The sequence below is a fragment of the Cicer arietinum genome, chromosome 8 (assembly GCF_000331145.2).
Source record: "Cicer arietinum cultivar CDC Frontier isolate Library 1 chromosome 8, Cicar.CDCFrontier_v2.0, whole genome shotgun sequence".
NCBI classification, from domain to species: Eukaryota; Viridiplantae; Streptophyta; class Magnoliopsida; order Fabales; family Fabaceae; genus Cicer; species Cicer arietinum.
The window spans coordinates 12,009,091-12,030,208 of record NC_021167.2 but is presented as its reverse complement, the minus strand read 5'-3'; the positions used below and the strand labels follow the sequence as shown (position 1 = coordinate 12,030,208).

General features: G+C 29.6%; 2 protein-coding genes and 6 non-coding genes across 11 annotated transcripts; all 8 read right to left on the bottom strand.

Moving 5' to 3' along the window:
* Positions 1-648: 648 nt before the first annotated feature.
* Positions 649-7,406, bottom strand: LOC101512829 (uncharacterized). Of its 2 annotated transcripts, XR_003471109.2 has the most exons (3): positions 7,043-7,406; positions 6,762-6,820; positions 649-998 (listed from the first exon to the last, which is right to left on the bottom strand). XR_003471109.2 is itself a non-coding variant. In XM_012712246.3 (2 exons), exon 1 carries the CDS (start codon positions 7,404-7,406, stop codon positions 7,050-7,052), a length of 357 nt encoding a protein of 118 aa, XP_012567700.1. In that variant the 3' UTR covers positions 649-998; positions 7,043-7,049. The 2 variants fall into 2 exon arrangements, 1 of the variants encoding a protein (XP_012567700.1); XM_012712246.3 differs by lacking the exon at positions 6,762-6,820.
* Positions 649-13,442, bottom strand: LOC101513372 (tubby-like F-box protein 8). Of its 3 annotated transcripts, none has more exons than XM_004516571.4 (6): positions 13,286-13,442; positions 11,664-12,284; positions 11,241-11,328; positions 9,895-10,027; positions 7,043-9,202; positions 649-998 (listed from the first exon to the last, which is right to left on the bottom strand). In XM_004516571.4, the coding sequence occupies exons 2-5, from the start codon at positions 12,009-12,011 to the stop codon at positions 8,506-8,508; spliced, it is 1,266 nt and encodes a 421-aa protein (XP_004516628.1). In that variant the 5' UTR covers positions 12,012-12,284; positions 13,286-13,442; the 3' UTR covers positions 649-998; positions 7,043-8,505. The 3 variants fall into 3 exon arrangements, with proteins under 3 accessions (XP_004516628.1, XP_012567701.1, XP_004516627.1); XM_012712247.3 differs by lacking the exon at positions 13,286-13,442 and adding an exon at positions 13,052-13,248; XM_004516570.4 differs by lacking the exon at positions 13,286-13,442 and adding an exon at positions 12,536-13,008.
* Positions 2,211-2,296, bottom strand: LOC113784945 (small nucleolar RNA snoR118). Its single transcript, XR_003471115.1, has one exon. It is a non-coding gene; the product is annotated as a small nucleolar RNA snoR118 (small nucleolar RNA).
* On the bottom strand, positions 2,485-2,573 carry LOC113784952 (small nucleolar RNA snoR118). Its single transcript, XR_003471122.1, has one exon. It is a non-coding gene; the product is annotated as a small nucleolar RNA snoR118 (small nucleolar RNA).
* On the bottom strand, positions 3,835-3,920 carry LOC113784947 (small nucleolar RNA snoR118). The gene has a single exon (XR_003471116.1). It is a non-coding gene; the product is annotated as a small nucleolar RNA snoR118 (small nucleolar RNA).
* LOC113784943 (small nucleolar RNA snoR118) lies at positions 4,109-4,197 on the bottom strand. The gene has a single exon (XR_003471113.1). It is a non-coding gene; the product is annotated as a small nucleolar RNA snoR118 (small nucleolar RNA).
* LOC113784948 (small nucleolar RNA snoR118) lies at positions 5,471-5,556 on the bottom strand. Its single transcript, XR_003471117.1, has one exon. It is a non-coding gene; the product is annotated as a small nucleolar RNA snoR118 (small nucleolar RNA).
* On the bottom strand, positions 5,745-5,833 carry LOC113784944 (small nucleolar RNA snoR118). Its single transcript, XR_003471114.1, has one exon. It is a non-coding gene; the product is annotated as a small nucleolar RNA snoR118 (small nucleolar RNA).
* Positions 13,443-21,118: the final 7,676 nt, after the last annotated feature.

Below are 21,118 nucleotides of genomic sequence, written 5' to 3'. Positions count from 1 at the left end.
CAGAAATGAACTTTTGTAATTTCACTTGCCCACAGTATTATGTGAAATGTCTATATGATCGATATTCATTTTATGCACATTTCTGAAAACAGCATGGTTTAATAGAGAGAGAAAAACGTAATACGTTTTACGCACATTCCTACAGAACATAATTACTGTAGAACATAAAAAAATTTATGCCCATTTCTAAATACCATTTTATGAACATTTCTACAGTACATAATTACCTCATGGTTTTTTTCTAAAGCCGTTTCCAGAAGTATTCTAGCATATGGGCAAAATATTTGATTTTATTTAATTACATTAATAAGCAAAAATAAAAATCAAAAGTAATTAATAATTATATTAAATAATCTAAATTAATATAATTGATAACAAATTAAAAATAATATTAATACTGATTTGATGAATTTTTTGAATAGAGGCATAAAAATTGTACTTTCAAACGCAATCCCCACTTCTTTTTTCTCTATCTCTTATAGCAAAAAATATATCAAATCTTCCTCTGTTTCTTAGAACTTTCTCTCATCTCATTTCTCTTCAAAGTGAAACACATCTTGTGGTGACGAAATATTACCACCTCATTTAACATCATTATGTTTTGAAATAAATCAAACACACCCTTGCTGTATATACAAGAGACTAGTATAAAATCAATGAGCAGTAACTAATAATTTAATACGTTGCAGACCAATGTGGAATATCTGTGGTTTCCTACACCACTGTCTGATGTTTGTAAGGCATCTCTACAGTATATAAATCTCTACAACTGGTTGAACCATCTATTTGTGTTTGCATAATGTTTCCACACTTCAAATATAAGTCTTCACACATAATGCCAATGTTATCTTTCGTTTAATGTTTTCTTGCATCTTGTATCAAAATGAGTACACATAGTGTAAGATACATTTTTTCAGAGTTGATCCACAAACGGCAATCATTTTTCCTCATGGTTTTGCAAACAAAGGCAATCATTTTTCCTCAAGCCAAAGTGTCATCTAATCCAAAACAATCACCAAGTTAAACAGTAAGAAAAATGGATAGGGGCTAATGAAATATGAAAAATACTATTTCTAAGTAATAAAAGTATCGTAAGGGAGCAAAACAGAGTTTACCACAATGAAAAGCAATAATTAGCATAAAAGACAATAATCACAAAATCAGATTTCACAGGAACCAGCCATAAAGCCATGTCATTGCAAAAGCAAATGAAATTATGATTAAAACAATTTGTAACATTTAGTCCTGCAAGTAGAAACATAATCAGAGGCAAGATAATGCAACAAACATACAGAGCCCTCAGATCTCATAGCAAAGTATAAATCATCTGCAGTTTACAACACTGGTTTTGGTTACATCCTTCGTACACCATCTATATATATATATATATATATATATACATATGAATGAATAAATGAGCCAAGGATGGATGGATAGATAGATAGAGAGAGTGACCGAGTGAGAAAAAGAATAAAAGAATGAGAGACGATGGTGCACGTCAGGTTATAAAAAAAAAATGTAGTAGCTCAAAATTCTATTTGTCCATCATTGGGCACCAACACATAGTAGCAGATATTTTGCTCTAACTTACAGTATATTAATTTCATTGGGCAATAAACTGTGACCAGAGGCAAAGAATGTTATTTAATCTGGCATTATATGGTAAATTAATGCGTTGAACAGTGAAGAATCATTAGATCAACTGAAATTTTAAATTGTTTAAGCAATCTGCAAAAAGTCAAACAGACAAAACAGCTACAATTAGCATCAAAGACATGCCAATGTCAATACCCACAATGACATAAAAGAAAACAATATTGAAATTATAATAGCAACTATTTAAAACATTTATACAGCTGTTTGTAGATATATAATTGGAGGCAAAAAATGGGAGTGCAAAAAAAATACAGAACCCTCAGATCTCATAGCTAAGAATAAATCATATGCAGCTTAGGTCATTAGTATCATTTACAGCTTTTGTGCACCATCAAATATTTATTTATTTATTAATTTATGAATGAATAAAACAGAAAAAATATTACAGAACCCCACTGGAAAAATTCAAATGGATCGGAACATATGTAAACCAAAAGTACAGCTTTTCAGAAAAGAAAAGATGGAAGTTAAAAAACCAAGAAATTCCACCACAATTTAAAACAAATGCTGAAACGGCAACTTAAAAAGGAAGATTAATGAAAAATATATAAATTAGATCAGATAAAGTTTTCAAGGCTACGCATTTCCATCAATAGCGCAGTATTAAACTGCTCAGAGCCCAGTGCATGTCATCACATCTTACACACCCATAGAACACTTCAATCTTATTAAAGAAACACAGTTTAACTTCAAATAAAATTTCACCACATTCACGAGTAAATTTTTTTTGAAATTATCTTAATTCGATTGACATTCAATGAAGGAATAAATGGAATCATGGAGGGATCTTGAATCGAAGGCATCAAAGAACTTGGTATTAAGAGTTTAGGGTCAGATTAAGCTTTCTAGGCTACACATTTCCATCAAAAAGTACAGTAATAAACTGCTCAGAGCCCAGTGCATATATCATCATTCACTAAAACTAAAAACAATCAACAAAACATAGAAACGGAACACAAAACATAAAATAAGCAAACAATGAAATGTGACAGTGCATTAGGATCAAATCAAAAACACTAAATTGGAAACTTCAAAGACAAACATATAAAAAACTGTCATATGAAAACTGAAGAGAATCATCTAAATACTAATTTCCAAGTGTAAATTTGGAATTTAGAAAAACAGTAAAGGATTATACAATTCATCACAATTTCAACTAATTATTAGTTGAATTTCAATAAGATAGTTTGTCCAAAGCCCTCAGATCTCATAGCTTAACAAATCATCTGCGGTTTTCTTCACAGGTTTCATTCACAACCTTCAAGCAATAATTCCATTCCATTCACAAACACACACACACACACACACAGAGAAAGAGAGATAGTGACATAGGAAGAGAGAGAGAGAGAGAGAGAGACGCATATCAGGTTGTGAACAAAACCGTGTAACCGTTCAATGCTTTTATTGATACATCACTGAGCAGGACAACAAACAATTAACAAAATTATCGTTATCAATGTTAAATAACCTTGAATTTTTACAGTTTTGATTTTGAGTTACTGTTAATTTAATGATGAAAAACCCTAAAATTTTCAGTTTTAATTCTGACTTAATTTAATGTTAAAAAACCTATTTTTCAGTTCTGATTTAAAGTTACTAGTAAAACAAGTACAATGTAACTAACATATTCACCATATATAAGAGAAACAAAAACTTGAATTTTGCAAAATCGCCTTTGAAATATAAGTTACATATAAGTCAAATACACAAAAATAACATCACTACACATTAAACACGTTAATAAAATTTTATTACAGTTTGATTCCGAGTTATCAATTTAAATTTAATGTTAAGAACAAAGGAAATACAAATTAGAATGTAAGAAAGAAATAAACAAGGCAATGGTGCACATGACTATAAACAAACCAATGTAGCCACTCAATAGTTTATTTTTCCATCATTGGGCAGAAAAAACAAACAAGGCATAAGATATTGGCTTTAAGTATCAGAATTTCAAGTTCATTGGTTCAAGACTATTTATTTGAAGTTTTAAAACAGAAAAAATATTACAGAACCCCACTGGAAAAATTCAAATGGATCGGAACATATGTAAACCAAAAGTACAGCTTTTCAGAAAAGAAAAGATGGAAGTTAAAAAACCAAGAAATTCCACCACAATTTAAAACAAATGCTGAAACGGCAACTTAAAAAGGAAGATTAATGAAAAATATATAAATTAGATCAGATAAAGTTTTCAAGGCTACGCATTTCCATCAATAGCGCAGTATTAAACTGCTCAGAGCCCAGTGCATGTCATCACATCTTACACACCCATAGAACACTTCAATCTTATTAAAGAAACACAGTTTAACTTCAAATAAAATTTCACCACATTCACGAGTAAATTTTTTTTGAAATTATCTTAATTCGATTGACATTCAATGAAGGAATAAATGGAATCATGGAGGGATCTTGAATCGAAGGCATCAAAGAACTTGGTATTAAGAGTTTAGGGTCAGATTAAGCTTTCTAGGCTACACATTTCCATCAAAAAGTACAGTAATAAACTGCTCAGAGCCCAGTGCATATATCATCATTCACTAAAACTAAAAACAATCAACAAAACATAGAAACGGAACACAAAACATAAAATAAGCAAACAATGAAATGTGACAGTGCATTAGGATCAAATCAAAAACACTAAATTGGAAACTTCAAAGACAAACATATAAAAAACTGTCATATGAAAACTGAAGAGAATCATCTAAATACTAATTTCCAAGTGTAAATTTGGAATTTAGAAAAACAGTAAAGGATTATACAATTCATCACAATTTCAACTAATTATTAGTTGAATTTCAATAAGATAGTTTGTCCAAAGCCCTCAGATCTCATAGCTTAACAAATCATCTGCGGTTTTCTTCACAGGTTTCATTCACAACCTTCAAGCAATAATTCCATTCCATTCACAAACACACACACACACACACACACAGAAAGAGAGATAGTGACATAGGAAGAGAGAGAGAGAGAGAGAGAGAGAGAGAGAGAGACGCATATCAGGGTGTGAACAAAACCGTGTAACGGTTCAATGCTTTTATTGATACATCACTGAGCAGGACAACAAACAATTAACAAAATTATCGTTATCAATGTTAAATAACCTTGAATTTTTACAGTTTTGATTTTGAGTTACTGTTAATTTAATGATGAAAAACCCTAAAATTTTCAGTTTTAATTCTGACTTAATTTAATGTTAAAAAACCTATTTTTCAGTTCTGATTTAAAGTTACTAGTAAAACAAGTACAATGTAACTAACATATTCACCATATATAAGAGAAACAAAAACTTGAATTTTGCAAAATCGCCTTTGAAATATAAGTTACATATAAGTCAAATACACAAAAATAACATCACTACACATTAAACACGTTAATAAAATTTTATTACAGTTTGATTCCGAGTTATCAATTTAAATTTAATGTTAAGAACAAAGGAAATACAAATTAGAATGTAAGAAAGAAATAAACAAGGCAATGGTGCACATGACTATAAACAAACCAATGTAGCCACTCAATAGTTTATTTTTCCATCATTGGGCAGAAAAAACAAACAAGGCATAAGATATTGGCTTTAAGTATCAGAATTTCAAGTTCATTGGTTCAAGACTATTTATTTGAAGTTTTAAAACAGAAAAAATATTACAGAACCCCACTGGAAAAATTCAAATGGATCGGAACATATGTAAACCAAAAGTACAGCTTTTCAGAAAAGAAAAGATGGAAGTTAAAAAACCAAGAAATTCCACCACAATTTAAAACAAATGCTGAAACGGCAACTTAAAAAGGAAGATTAATGAAAAATATATAAATTAGATCAGATAAAGTTTTCAAGGCTACGCATTTCCATCAATAGCGCAGTATTAAACTGCTCAGAGCCCAGTGCATGTCATCACATCTTACACACCCATAGAACACTTCAATCTTATTAAAGAAACACAGTTTAACTTCAAATAAAATTTCACCACATTCACGAGTAAATTTTTTTTGAAATTATCTTAATTCGAATGACATTCAATGAAGGAATAAAGGGAATCATGGAGGGATCTTGAATCGAAGGCATCAAAGAACTTGGTATTAAGAGTTTAGGGTCAGATTAAGCTTTCTAGGCTACACATTTCCATCAAAAAGTACAGTAATAAACTGCTCAGAGCCCAGTGCATATATCATCATTCACTAAGACTAAAAACAATCAACAAAACATAGAAACGGAACACAAAACATAAAATAAGCAAACAATGAAATGTGACAGTGCATTAGGATCAAATCAAAAACACTAAATTGGAAACTTCAAAGACAAACATATAAAAAACTGTCATATGAAAACTGAAGAGAATCATCTAAATACTAATTTCCAAGTGTAAATTTGGAATTTAGAAAAACAGTAAAGGATTATACAATTCATCACAATTTCAACTAATTATTAGTTGAATTTCAATAAGATAGTTTGTCCAAAGCCCTCAGATCTCATAGCTTAACAAATCATCTGCGGTTTTCTTCACAGGTTTCATTCACAACCTTCAAGCAATAATTCCATTCCATTCACAAACACACACACACACACACACAGAGAAAGAGAGATAGTGACATAGGAAGAGAGAGAGAGAGAGAGAGAGACGCATATCAGGTTGTGAACAAAACCGTGTAACCGTTCAATGCTTTTATTGATACATCACTGAGCAGGACAACAAACAATTAACAAAATTATCGTTATCAATGTTAAATAACCTTGAATTTTTACAGTTTTGATTTTGAGTTACTGTTAATTTAATGATGAAAAACCCTAAAATTTTCAGTTTTAATTCTGACTTAATTTAATGTTAAAAAACCTATTTTTCAGTTCTGATTTAAAGTTACTAGTAAAACAAGTACAATGTAACTAACATATTCACCATATATAAGAGAAACAAAAACTTGAATTTTGCAAAATCGCCTTTGAAATATAAGTTACATATAAGTCAAATACACAAAAATAACATCACTACACATTAAACACGTTAATAAAATTTTATTACAGTTTGATTCCTAGTTATCAATTTAAATTTAATGTTAAGAACAAAGGAAATACAAATTAGAATGTAAGAAAGAAATAAAAAAAAACTTACAATTTGATTTAAAATTAAGCATATTCCCGAGACCAAAAACTTACATTTTTCATAATTACCTATAAAAATTTAAACCAACACAATTAGACGTAAAATTTCATCATAATGACGAGTTTCAAAAACTTACATTATGCAAAATTACCTTAAAAAACGTAACCTTACTACACAATATACAAGTTCAAATGCATCTATTTCATATCTGATTCTGATATATCAAATTAACATTAAAAACAAAGGAAACACAAAATAGAAAGGAAACTAAGAAGAAGAAAAAAGCTTACAATTACTTCATTTACAGTAACGATCTGCTTTCTTCTTAACACGATCATCAAGGGCATCTTCAACAGATTTAACATCCTTTTTAGGTTCATAACCGAATTTCTTAGCTTCAACGGGAAAAAGTTGATCGTACTTCATTCGTTTCGCTGCGTCAATCGTGAACAATTCCGATGGTTCCGATTCATCGACGAGTTTTTCATTTTGTCCGTCTAGGGTTTCGTCTTCTATATTAGGGTTTTGGTTATTGCTGTTGTTGTTGATTTTCTTTTTCTTTTTTTTCTTGTCAATTGTTTTGGATCGAGTTGCTAGGGTTCCTCCTTTGAATGCTAATCTACCAAGTTTTACACGTTCGTATGGATCTGACATTGAAAATTGGGGAAGAAATGAACGGTGTTAGGGTTTGATATGAAAATAGTGAGGGTTGGTGAGGTTATATATATTGGTAACCAATGAGTTGAGCTATTGTTTGGATGGGCTTTTTATCTATGGGCCGGGCTCCTTGCACTAGGATTTCTATTTGTAGTCCATTTTTACTTAATACACCACCGTAAGAATGCACAACAGAATCATTCTCAACACATTTATTCATAATCACACCGTTATAATATTTCATTATTCTGAACATGTTTAATAATACATTTATTCACGTTTACATCGTTACGGCATTCCATTCAATGATTCACAGTTACACAATTCATATTCATTGTAATTAGGAAAGTGGCATAAAATTAAACCATATTTACTCATACTTTTATTTATTTATGTATATTGATTTTGTTAGTAAAATTAATTTTATTTTAATTTTAAAATCACCAAACTCTTATAACATGTTTTGAGATTTGACATGTTTCCCATGATGGCTTGAGATTTGTGAGCTTAGCAAATTTATTCTCCTGCAAATTCAGGGCTGTGTTAGAGTAGTCCATCTACTTGGTAATTCATGGCCATATTGTAACATTTTTATATAAATTTTTTTATATTTATTTCAAGTTTAGAAAAATACAAATATATTACAAGTTCTCCAAAAGAAGTCAACATTGATAACACTAGGTAAAAACATTCTAAAGGCTACTAAATTTCCATTACATCTTAATATAACAACTATCCAAGTCCACCTTTGCTCAAGAAGCATATGAGCAACAAATAAGTTCAACAGAAACAAAAAAATAGGAAGAAAGAAACATTGAGCACAGGTTGTTGTTTTGTACTTTACAGTTAAATTATGAGGTGTGCAATGACTCCATGCAGCTTCCCCATCCTGTCAATACATAAAAAAACTGAATCCTATATTTTTAATAATGTCACTTGTCATCATGGTTTTAAATTTTGGTCCGCATTGCAAATTTGGATATCTCCACAATGGCATCATAGCTGCAATTTAGGCCACATCTTCCTGCAATATAAAGGTTTGTAGTATCTGCAATTTGTAGTATCTGCAACCGCAATTTAAAACCATGTTTGTTGATTATTCACATGCAAGTTTTGTGTCAAAGCTAGTCAAGCAAATAGCAAAAGCTTGAAATGCAGATAAAGGATATCTATAGTCCATAGTGAACATATCCTTGCCAACTTTGCCGAACTGAAGAATAATTTTATCATTATCAGAATGTGTAGATGGTGCAGGAGCAGCTGATGGTGGCTGCGTCGAAGCAATCAGCTGAAAATTCTTGACCGATGCAACTGTCACCCTTCCCCTGAAGTTTAGACACCAACATTGCAGTTGCTCATGCCATCTAGGTGATTTGTTCTTGAGAATTATGGGTCTGTCCTTTGGTTCATCATCATTGCTGGTCGCGAGTATGTCTGAGAATCTAGAGCTGCCAAACTCGGACGAGTTGTCAATTGATCTTGAGAACGATATGCTGCGGAAGGAATCCTCAAGGTTGCGGGGAAGGAGCTCTGGCTGGCCAGGGACAGTGCCACCGTGCTCGAGGGCTGACGTAGGGATTGAGGACATTGTGCAGTTCATCTTACGCGGGCCTCGAGTACCAATGACATTCAACTCATAGGTGATTTGGGCAATATTGTAGCTACCGCTAGGAACTTTGGGAGAAACTTTTTTTGAGTTAAACCTACGGCTCCGGCCCGGTGGAGACAGCTGAGCGTTGTTGTAGGGAGGTTGTGTATCGTAAATTATAAATTTGGTGCCGAGAAAATTTGACCTGAAATGAGGGGAAATGGACACAGTATAAGTTATAATGCTAAAGAGTTACAAAACACATCAGGACACATCACATTCAGACACAAATTAAAATCAATACTTTGCTGGAACAACTCTGCAATTAACTGATAATACTAATACTGTTAATCGACCCTCTTACAGGATCTATTCAAATGCAGAAGAAACAGCTGCTGCTATCAAACAAAGATGACATGATACAAAAAGAAGAAGATGTAAACACATTTCCAAATATGCGTATTGCTAGTCTTTAGAATAATGCAGTGACAAAGGATGAAGCAGTCATAGTTCACCAAACCCTTCCTAGGCAAAAAAATTACTCGTGACATGCAAATCTTATAGAGTTTTTTGAACAAGGATGGTGGCGAGGAGATCCTTGTTATTAAAGCGAAGTTTTATTGAAGTTGTTTCAAAATCAAAAAAAGAAAAAATCTAGAGCATTTAGGTTCTCAGAACACTATTTAGTGTAGCTTTTCTTTTGCTTCTGCACTTTTCCATTTTTCTTCTCTTTTCCTGAATAAGGTCTTTGTCCCCTCAAGTTCTTGTTTTTATCTTTTTATTTAATCTAAGAACATAAGACACCGACAATGATAACATATCTCAGTTGAGAATCAAAATATATATGCATGCTAAATTGAGCAATTTGTTTCATTACAAAAAACAAACAAAATATACCTTAGTTTTCCTATGTAAGTGCTGCTAGACCTTGATATGTTATCTGCATTCATTGATATAATGTACTCTGTGCAAGTTGTTCTTCTTGTACGTTTTGCAGAAAGAAGAAACTTTCCATTTTCAACAAGCAAGGCTGTAAGAATAATTATGAATTCAAAACATGTCCGGAAGAAGATGATAACCAAGTTCATAAAATTTCCAATACATATTTATAGGCTATAAGATATAATGATAGCAATGAAATTGTCTGTTCAAAATATGGCACAACATATGCCGTTTGAGTAGCCAGCATATCAAACAATTGAATCAATATACTAAATGTATGTTAGATTTTATGATGATGAAAATTGTTTTTGAATGAATTGATTTTGTTTAAAAGTAAGTTGAATGTAAAATGATTTTTGTTTGGATATTCGGGTAAAAGTGAGTTGACGCACATTCAAACATGTTAAAATCAACTCTACATCTCTAGAATCAATTTTACCTTACTCAAATAGGAATTAACTAATTCTTTTTCTGCTAAAGAAACATATAACGATAGAGCACAAATTACTTGTTCACGAGTTTCGGCTTCCAGCCAACGCTGGCAGTAAAGATCTGAATCGAGCATAACACAACTTTAGAGGTGTAGAATTGATTCAAATGTTTGAGTGTTATCAAGTAGAATTGATTATGCCTCCAGAATTGATTCTAACTGGAAGTTAGGATTTATAGTTTTTAGTGTAAACTTAACTTTTACACTGAAATTTGTTGTTCAATTGACTTTTACGTGAATATATCCAAACATAAGTCACTTTACATTCAACTCAACCAATTCATTCAAAACCAATTTTTGTCAGCGCAGAACCAAACACATACTAAATCATCTCCAAACATAGTATGCAAATGCAACTACTCAAAGTCCAAACATATAGATACTATGCATTTTCCTTTGTATACATTTATATTATCAACCTAATAATCCAGTGATCCTGCTATACTATAGAATGATGTCGCCAAAGTTTGAAGAATGTGCCAATCATGGATTGAAAACTATTAAAGTTTTCCAAAATAAGATAATACTATTGATATTGAGATATCCATCTTTCCGAAAAGGACATGAAGGTCATATGCAATTCAGCAAAAGATTCCAAATCAAGGCAACATAAAGACTACCACATTAAATAATGAACGTCATTGGGTTATTATGGAAAGATGTAAATCTGTTTTGAAAAAAATTGAGGAAGAGAAAATTATGTAAATCAGATCATAAATCAAATCACATAAGTTAATAGATTTCATCACATAAAAACTAAAATATTAAAAAATTCATCTATATGGATATCAAAAAGTCAAGATGGACTTACCAGGACTAAGACAAAGGAATAGGCGGTAAGTTAACTTAGATTTGTCTCTCTTTATGAAACACTGGATAGGTCCATCCCTATAACCAGGCTGTAAAACAAGAGTCAACCAAAAATCAAAATAATGTCATGTACTTTTGTACAAAAATTATTTATATTTTTTCTGCATTATGCAGTTCTTTTAGGGTATGTTTGGAGCGAGAGTTTAGGATGACTAACTTTATATATTGATGTACATTTGAGATTTAAAAAAAACAGTAGTATACATGATCATATAACATTTCAATTACACTTAATTTATTTTCATAAACATTTCACAGCTTCCTTAATTTAGAGCAGAAAAATAAGTTCTCTGCTCCAAAATCCTCCATCCAAATACACCCTTAAAATATCTCAGAACAACATAGAAGATTATGAAAATGTCACCTGCTTCAACGAAACGGGGAAAGTAATCATCCCAGTGGAGTCAAGATTGGTAACAATTTCTTTGCACATATCTCTCCAAGATTTGCACACACCAGCACAAGCAACCACGTGCTTACGAGCCGGCCATGTACTCTCACTTTCTTCCAATCTTTTAATAACATCGCGGAGAAGCTCTGGTGGAAGGCTAGCCCACCGGCTATTCTGTACTGCACGTGGTTGCTCGTTCGACTCGTGGATCGAATTACTCGACTTTCCCCTGTCATGGCCAGGAAGCCTTACCTCAAAACCCCTCCTTGATAAGCTTCCAAATCCGTCCCTTACATCACGAACGATACTGCGAAACGACATTCGCTACAATACACTTAACAGCTCTAGAAATTAATTTGTAGGATAATGTTGAAATTGGATTCTCTGCTGTAACTGCTTCACGTAGTTACAGCTCCCAGCCGTCTGATTTAGATCAACCGAGATCGTTTCACACAATAAAATTACCAGTGTGATCTGAACTATTCGATTTGAAATCAACAGCTGAGATGAAGTACAACGTGCAAGGTGGTCCTAAATTGCAACAAATCGCGATCGGATAATGGTACACCAATCTACTCATAAGAGTGTGCAAAGCTGCAAAATCAACCAAACTTGTAATTTTTAATTCCAAATTCAATTCTTAGTTGCCAAGAAAGAAAAAGAAAAGAAAAGAACACATATAAGGAAAAGCACAAAGAAAAAAAAGATTCTCATAAAAGGAAACTTCACATGAACATAAAGATTAAAGCAACAAAAAAACTACAAACTTTTGTTAGAAATATATTTCTGTAATTTTTGTAACACCCTAAATCTAACTTCTTAAAACAGGCAAACAAGAATCTTACCAAAAAATTAAGCTTGTATCAACAAACAAAACTTTCCATAATAAATAAAGAAATATAAAAAAAAATGCAAAAAGGAAAACTAGAGCATCATCTAATACATCTACTTTACATCAAAGCAAAAATAAACAAATTGTGGTGCTTATCTAGTAATGCCACTCACATGCACAGGACCACATAAAAAGTAAAAAAAAAAATTATTTATATTAAAGATGCAACTGAGATTAAAATAAATAAAAAACACAAAAAACCTAAAATATTGAACTCAATTGAGAAATTAAGCTCATTAATCCACCCCCTAAAAATATTTCAAGATTTATAAGTTATAACCCCTTCAATTCTCAAAATATCAGAATTTCCTGAAAAAGTGAAGCAAAAACTTTCCTAAAACCATAAAAAGGTATTTAAAAAAAAGCATTTTTTTTCCTTTTTATTCATATACCCCAAATGTGATAAATGAAAATGAAAATAAACCAATAATAGCAATGTGTAAGGGAAAAAAATTATAACAAGACTTACATGAAATTAAACCCAAATAAAAATTCACAAAAAAAAAAATGGAAGCTTCCAGAAGCTACTAAGAGAACCCAAGTTCAGAAACTGGTTATTAGACCATGAAAAATAGTAACATAAGAAAGAAAAAGAGGAAAGAACAAAGAGTTGAAAGTTCCACAATAAAGAAAAAAAGTGGAATTTTAGATGAAAAATAGTACTAGAAATTTAGTCAAAGAAGAAGAAGAAGAAGAAGCTAACCGTATTGTTGTTCTAGGAAGCAACGTTGAATTTTATGTTTATGTTTTTGTTTTGTGTCTTTATTTGTAAGTGTCCGTGACACAGTGTATTGACTCTAAAAAACGCGTACCGTTTATTAAATCGTACACCGAAAGTAACTCTTCGCTCGGTGGCTCAATATGAACACTAAAGACATATAGTAGCATTTTTTTCAAGAAAAAATTATTAATTTTGACCAAGGGTATTTATTAGTATGATTTTTTTTTTTTAAATTCCACAACACGATTTCAGTGTTGACACTAAAAATGTAATAAATGTGATATTTGAATTATGCAAAAATTTAATTTTGAAAAATGGAAATTATTTTAGTGAAAGAGAAAAAATAGAGGGACAAATATGCAATTAGGTCAAAGATAAATAATGGGTTGTTTGTTTAAGATTTTTTTTTAAAAATAATCTTTATAGTATTTTATTTTTTTTTAAATTTTAAATATATAATTTTAAAAATTAAGTTTAAAATGAAATTTTTTTAAAATAGCTTATCTTAAAATATAATTTTAAGTATTACATCTATTTGCTATAATTTTTTTGGCTAGTGAAATGTTAAAAAATATTCAAATAAAAAAATATTTTGAAAAGTTCTTTATAAAAAATTAATTTTGAAAGATACTATTTATAAATAAAAAAATGTGATTTTTATCATATTCAAATTTCTAATAATACATATCTAAAGTATGGAACGTCAAAATTGAAGGTGCAACACACGAGAATATATGTTGAATTGTGTTTGTCAAAGTTGACAACTTTTTGATAATTTATAAATAATTAAAAAATTAGTTTAATTTTGGTGACTTACTTGGAGTAGAAGCAATCTGATTTAGAGGCAGTAAGCAATGAAAACATAAATAATTTGACACGTAGATTTATCCTAGTTCACTACTAACTTGGCTACATCCAGTTCTCTCATTCAGAAGACTTTAATCTACTAATTCAAAACCCTTGAATTACAAAACATTTGACCCTCCAAGTAAGTCTTCCCAAACAGCCTAACAACCCCAGACTTTTGAGGAACTAACCACTTTGACCCTACAAGTCAAGTCTTCTCTTAACAATCTGACAACTCCAGATGGAAGAAGGAACTAAACCACTACCGAGTTGAATACAAAAGATTGGAACTTGAGTAGTTGCTTCTAACAAAACTGGTAATAATAATAATAACTCTCACACTCTACGAAAAGAACACTCAGAAAATATTTCTAACCTGAACAACTATTTCTCTTTTTGAACTCTAAGAAAAATTGAGAACTTTGAGCTTTAGTTATTCTTTTCGATACTTTTCTCTTTCAGCCTCTAGTGTCTATTTATAGTGCAAATTTGAACTTCAATTTAGTCCTTATTTAATCTTGAATTGTATTTTGTTCAGATTGAGTTTGTAAATTCTTCATATTGATTATGTTTCTATTTTGTGTAGATTAAGTTTGTAAGTTCTTCAGATTGATTATGTTCCTATTTTGTGTAGATTGATGATGACTCTTCATCATATGCATATTTTTTATTGATTTTAGTCTTACTTATCTTTAACCATTAGTTAATTTAAGATGTTATTTGATATATTTTGTTGATTTTAGCTCTTTGATTTAATGAAATGTTTATGTTATTATTTCTTTGATTAAGTAGAGATTTTTCGGAGTTTTGCGTTGTTACTTTGTTTTAGTGCAGTGTTGAATTTTGGTGAGAAATCAACATGACCTATGCGAAGTATTTCAGCCATATATGGAGTTGTAGATGTCCAATTGGAGTCAAACCAAGTGAAAATGAAAGCTAAGATTCATAGCTACAACTTTCATGAAGACCCCGAAGCCAAATTCGGACTCAAAAAAGGAGAAATATATAGAAAACGTCAATCATAAGAAGTTGTGCGCCTGAAGCGCAACAGTTGCGCCTGTGGAGCATTTCCAGACCAGTGACATTGTCACTCAGAAAATATTTTTAACCTAAATACATGTTTCTCTCTTTGAACTCTAAGATGAATTGAGAACTTTGAGCTTGAATTATTCTACTCTTTTCTGTTTTTCGATGTTTTTCTCATTTAGCCTTGAGTGTCTATTTACAGTGAAAATTTAGGCTTCATTTTAGTTCTTGTTTTATTTTGAATTGTATCTTGTTCAAATTGAGTTTGTAAATTCTTCATATTGATTTTGTTCCTATTTTGTGTAGATTGAATTTGTAAATTCTTCATATTGGTTTTGTTTTTAGTTTGTGTAGATTGAATTTGTAAACTGTTCAAATAAAATCTTCTTCAAATTTTCATCAAATATTGATCAAACATTCTTCAAATCTTCTTCAAAATATTCTTCAAATCTTGACCATATATTCTTTTCATCTTGGTCAAAGATTTACTTCAATTATAAATATGAATCAAATCTTATTTTAGATTTTCTTCAATTATAAATTTGAATAAAATCTTATTTTAGATTTTCTTCAATTATAAATTTGAATTGAATCTTATTTTAGATTTTCTTTAATTATAATTTTGAATTAAATCTTAGTTTAGATATTCATCAATTATAATTTAGAATCAAAACTTATTTTAGATTTTCTTCAATTATAAATTTAAAATAAAATATAAACTTAAAGAGAATTTTTTAAAAGCAAAAGTTAGACTCCAAAACTATTATATGAAAAAATTTGTAAAAACTATATTAAAATTCAAGGTAACAAGATAACTGAAAGTCTGAAATAAATAAGTGTCTCATTAAAAACCTTATTTTATTGAATAAAGTCAAAATGAAGGTAAGATATGTGCACATTAATATTGAGAAGTAAATAAAAATAATTCCATAAAGACTAGCAAACTTTTTAATTATTAAAACCATCCCATTAAGATATCAAATTTGTTAGTAGATTGAGGACGCGATAAATATGGGATATTGAACAGTTATAATTTTAGTATGCATACATATATTTAATTATCTTGACTTACAATTTAATTCATTAATTGATTTTTATTCAATTAGCAGGATTTCTTTTTTACCAATTCCGTTTTATTAAACAAAATCTTGGTTGATCTTATAAATATTTATAAAATCTAAAAAAACAAACCTTCCCCTCATCTATATATATAGAGAGAAACAGTCATATTAAAATTTCACACATCAATTAAAATAAGGAGATAAGGAAGTTCATCGAAACAACTATGTCTACTTCTTGTTTGCACATTCAGGTATGTTCTTATGATTTTAACATTAGAGATACAAATTTTTTTCGGATAATTTTAATATTAGAGTTTTCTGATTTTCTATTTTTAAAAATTCAATTTGTTTGAAAGATTGATTTATTGATTATAAGAGTTCATTAGAGTTTAATATAAAGTTAGGATTGAAATTTTAAAAACTCATTATCGATATTTTTAATAATTACTTGTGTTGCATTATTTTTATGAATGAATGTTTATTATTTGTTTTATAAGTGTTGATACTCGAAAAAAAAAAAGGTATTTGTGTAAATGAATATAAAATAGTTGTCTCTAAACTAAAATTGTAATATGATTTTAAAGAAACTTTTATGTATGAATATGATTGAATATACGGAAGTAGTTAAATTTTATAAAAAAAATTATTATTAAAAAAAATTGAAAAATTGAAAAAAAGAATAATTAGAATACTTATACATATATCTTATGTTTTGTTTTATTTACAATTTTCAGAATCAGCAAGTTACGATTATGAGTTGTTGGCACAATACAACGAGGAATATGAATATCTTGGAAGCAGGAATTACAATCTAGAGATGTACCGCCCCAAAATCAATCCCATTGATCAATTAAATTTCCAAGTTCGTATTATTTCACATTCAATTGATTCAAACTCAATTTCTCACCTTAATATATTACTACACAATTCTCATCAAGTGGAATGTAGAAGGTTCTATGAAGATGGTCAAGATTGGCTTCGATCAATATTGTTTCATACACACCTTCCCTCTCAATCAATTGACCAATTAGTGGAGAGCCTTGTGAATCAAGTTCATGACTTGTTTGATTTTGATCACAATTTATTTGGTTATAATCTTGCTGATGGAGTTGGACCTTCAAAATCTTATACATTCACTTTGTTTCTCAAGATTGTCGTTGAGATTTAGATGAAAGATATTAAATAAAGATATGTTATTAAGAGATGTTATATTTTTATAGAAAGATATATTACTAATATATGTTTTTTTTTATTGTTTTAATATTAGGCACATCTTGAAGTTTATTATATATGTTTTTCGTTCTATTTTAATTATTGGATTTTTATTATTTCTTTTCTTTTATTTATTTGTCACTTTTAAAGTTCGATGCATTATTCATTATTGGATTTGTTAATATAATATTGGGATCTACAATAAGAATTAACCAACAAAATAGAAGACAAACAATTGTAGAGAAAAATAAAAACGGAGAATGTTCAGAAAACCAGAAAACGGAGATTGATTATCGTTCTCCGTTTCTGCAGTTTTAAACAAAACAGTTTTCAATCAATGCAAACGAGAATTAAAGAAAGATAGGAGAAGACTAACACCCAAAATTACGTGTTTGGTCTCAATTGATGAGACCTACGTCACCGACAAGCAAGCAAGATTAATCCACTATTAATGATTAAACTTTACAAGATTGAGAAAAAGTACTAGTGTACTTCAATATTTTAACTAAAAACAAAAAAGAGTTAATTAACAAACAAATCTCTCTTTAATATTAATCAAACTAATAATATCATGTGTGTTAAATATTTGATATGTTATCGTTTAAATAAATTTATTTAATTTTTTAAATTATTTTAAAAATGTTTGATTCACGAAGTATATTATGTCAAGTACGAGTTAAATTATTGTGTGAATAAATTTTTCTTTGGAAATTTTTTAAAATTGATTTTTGAATAAATTTGATATATGCAACATTTTTATGATTATGTTACGCAACGGTTTGCTATTTTATACTTTTGATAATTCCATTCATAATGAAAACCCCCACCAAAATCTAAAATATTATTGGAAATTAGTTATGTTTCTATTTCGGGCCATATCTTCGATTAATATTGACATATTAATAGATGGATCTCATTTTCAGGATAAATTAATTGATTAAGTGTTTAAAACAATCAATTAATCAACTATATCAAGTCAAAATTTTAATTCAAAAAAGAAAATTGGTTAGTCTAGATTTTTGTAACAACATAAGCTATTAGATGATTATGCTCCTACTGTCACAAATAAGTAAGTTTCGAAGTAAGTTTCTGCAAGTTCGACGAGAGACATTTAAAATTACGATATTCATAATTAAGTTCTTATATTTTGTGTTTTCACAAAAAAAATTAGCTCTAAAAATCATTTACATCAACAAGGATATGCTAGAAGTGTTTTTTTTTTTCGCACCGATTGAAGTTGTACCTTGTCAACATAATTATGCGGTGATAGATCTATTTTAGGAGAATATTTACACTCTATTTTAATTGGTAATATTTAGTCTAATACTCCAATGAAAGAAAGAGGTTTGTTTACTCCAATGAAAAAAGAGCTTTGTTGCACATTTCAAAATTATGTTATAAAAAATTGTTACCGTGGAGAGTGTTTTTGCCAAAAAAAAACAAAAAGAAAAAAAGGAAGTTGTTGCATAAAAATTAGGATGCTACCATAAAAGAGAAAAAAAAAGAGAAATAAGAGGGAGAGAGAAAAAAAAAAAGGAAAATCAAGTGCTTAAAGTTGGAGTAAATCGTATGAAGTAAATATTCATACTTTTAGGGTTTTAATTTTTTTTGCCATGAACCCTTCTATTATTTACTATATTCTCTACTTGGTGAATCTCGTTATTAAGATATTTTTTTATGTCTTAGTTTTAATTATAGTTTTATTATAGATTTTTGATTATCTCAATTAAATTATTCTGTTGTTTTATTTACATGTTTGAGATGATCGACTTTGCATGACTTATCAATTGACCAGTGACCAACTATAATTAATTGGTAGATCTATAAAATAACAATAATTATGAATCTTGATTAAACATATGTCCTAATCTTTAAGTCACTTAACCTCTTAGTTTTTTATACTTTCTCTTAATTATATCTTGGCTTAATTGCATTTTTGGTCCCCTTATTTTAGTTGAATCGCGAAAGTAGCCTCCCATTTTGTTTATCCCCAGTTTTGGTCCCCAAACAAAATTCTGGTCCAAAATTTGATGAAATTTCATTTTTTAAAGCTGTACTACGCCATTTATGATATATATTTCATGTAAAATTGTTGCAAATGAGATCTTGAGGCATTGTGTGATGAAAATAAATGAAAAAAAAATATATGAAATTTCATGAAGTTTTGGACCAAAATTTTGCTTGGGGGACCAAAACTGAGGAGAAAGAAAATAGGGGGACTACTTTTGCGATTCAGCTAGAATAGATGGACCAAAACTGCAATTAAGCCTTATATCTTTTGTATGATTAATCAAAGAATTAATTTAGGAAACATAATATTATATTGCATAACAAATCTTTGTTAAGAGTTTTAAAAAGGGATTAATAATTGAGAAAATAAATGAGAATTCATACAAAACTAAAAATTGAGGTATTGATATTACAAGTGAAACCATGACCCTATGTTTACTTTCCATCAATTCAAAGTTGTGTTCTAATATACTCTCGTTATAATTTTATGTTATCATTACGTTTTTGTTATCGTGAACCAACAATAACTTTCATTAGTGTAAATAATATAAAATTTTGATTAGTATAATAGTTGTTAAATTAATCTACGTGGATATGATAATCTTATATACTACTATTTGATAAACTCATATACGATAATCTTATGTCAGTCAACAACAAAATTGTGTTTTGTTATGTTTGTGAGTCTCTTGATCAAATTTTTTTACACGGTGTCGACCATTTGTGAAATGTAATTTTAGTTAGTGTAGGCCTTAATCAACAATGTCAAACTTATATCAATATTTATAATGGAAGAAAACTATACAACATAGTGGTGGCATGAGTCCCCAAAGTGCTTAACACAAATCAATCCCTGAGCATAAACCAATAATGTAAGAGTCATGTCAATAATTTGCTTATGTTTCATCTCTATTACCATTTTGGTTAGAGGTATTGGGCAAGTAAGTTTGTGTACAATACCGTTATCAGATAACAATGTGGTAAATGATCAAAACTCCCCTTCTCTATTAGATTGAGCATACTTATTGCATAAGAAAAAATGAGTATTAACAAGTATAGAGAATTGTTATATAGTTGTGAGAACATCAAATTTAAGTTTGAGGAAGTAAATCCAAGTATATTTGGAGCAAGTATCCACATATGCAATATATTATGAAAAACCATAATAAGATGGGAAGGGAACATGCCCACACAAATTAGCGTGAATAAGTTTAAACAGGTTAGAATGAATAGTAGGCGATAAAGGAACATGAAGCCTCTGGGATTTTTCTAAGCAACAAGAACTACAAAAATAATTGTAAATATTTATTTATAATTGGAAAAAGATCTAGAACATTTTTAATTGCACTGGCATGACCAAGTCTATAGTGTCGAAGAAACATTTTATTACAAGAAATAATAGTATTTCAGTTTTGTACTACATAGGTGAAGTGGTGTGTGATGATTGAACCTAGATAAGCCATATGCACTAAGAGAACCTTCAAGTGATAACATATTAGATCCTTGAGATTTCACAAAACGTGAATTGAAATGAAGTTCAAAATATACATTATTGTCACGAGAAAAACATAAAGTAAGTTCATAATTTTATAAAGTACATGCAATATTTCAGTAAGAGAGAGATATATGATGATTCATATAAGAAGAAAATTTAGAGAAC

Bases quoted from the DNA above. Each gene is read 5' to 3' on its own strand.
- LOC101512829 (XM_012712246.3), bottom strand. From the start codon at position 7,406: ATGTCAGATCCATACGAACGTGTAAAACTTGGTAGATTAGCATTCAAA.
- LOC101513372 (XM_004516571.4), bottom strand. From the start codon at position 12,011: ATGTCGTTTCGCAGTATCGTTCGTGATGTAAGGGACGGATTTGGAAGC. The intron at 11,329-11,663 runs GTGACATTTTCA...CTTGTTTTACAG, and splicing joins TCCCCGTTTCGTTGAAGCAG to CCTGGTTATAGGGATGGACC. The intron at 10,028-11,240 runs GTAAGTCCATCT...TTATTCTTACAG, and splicing joins ATTCCTTTGTCTTAGTCCTG to CCTTGCTTGTTGAAAATGGA.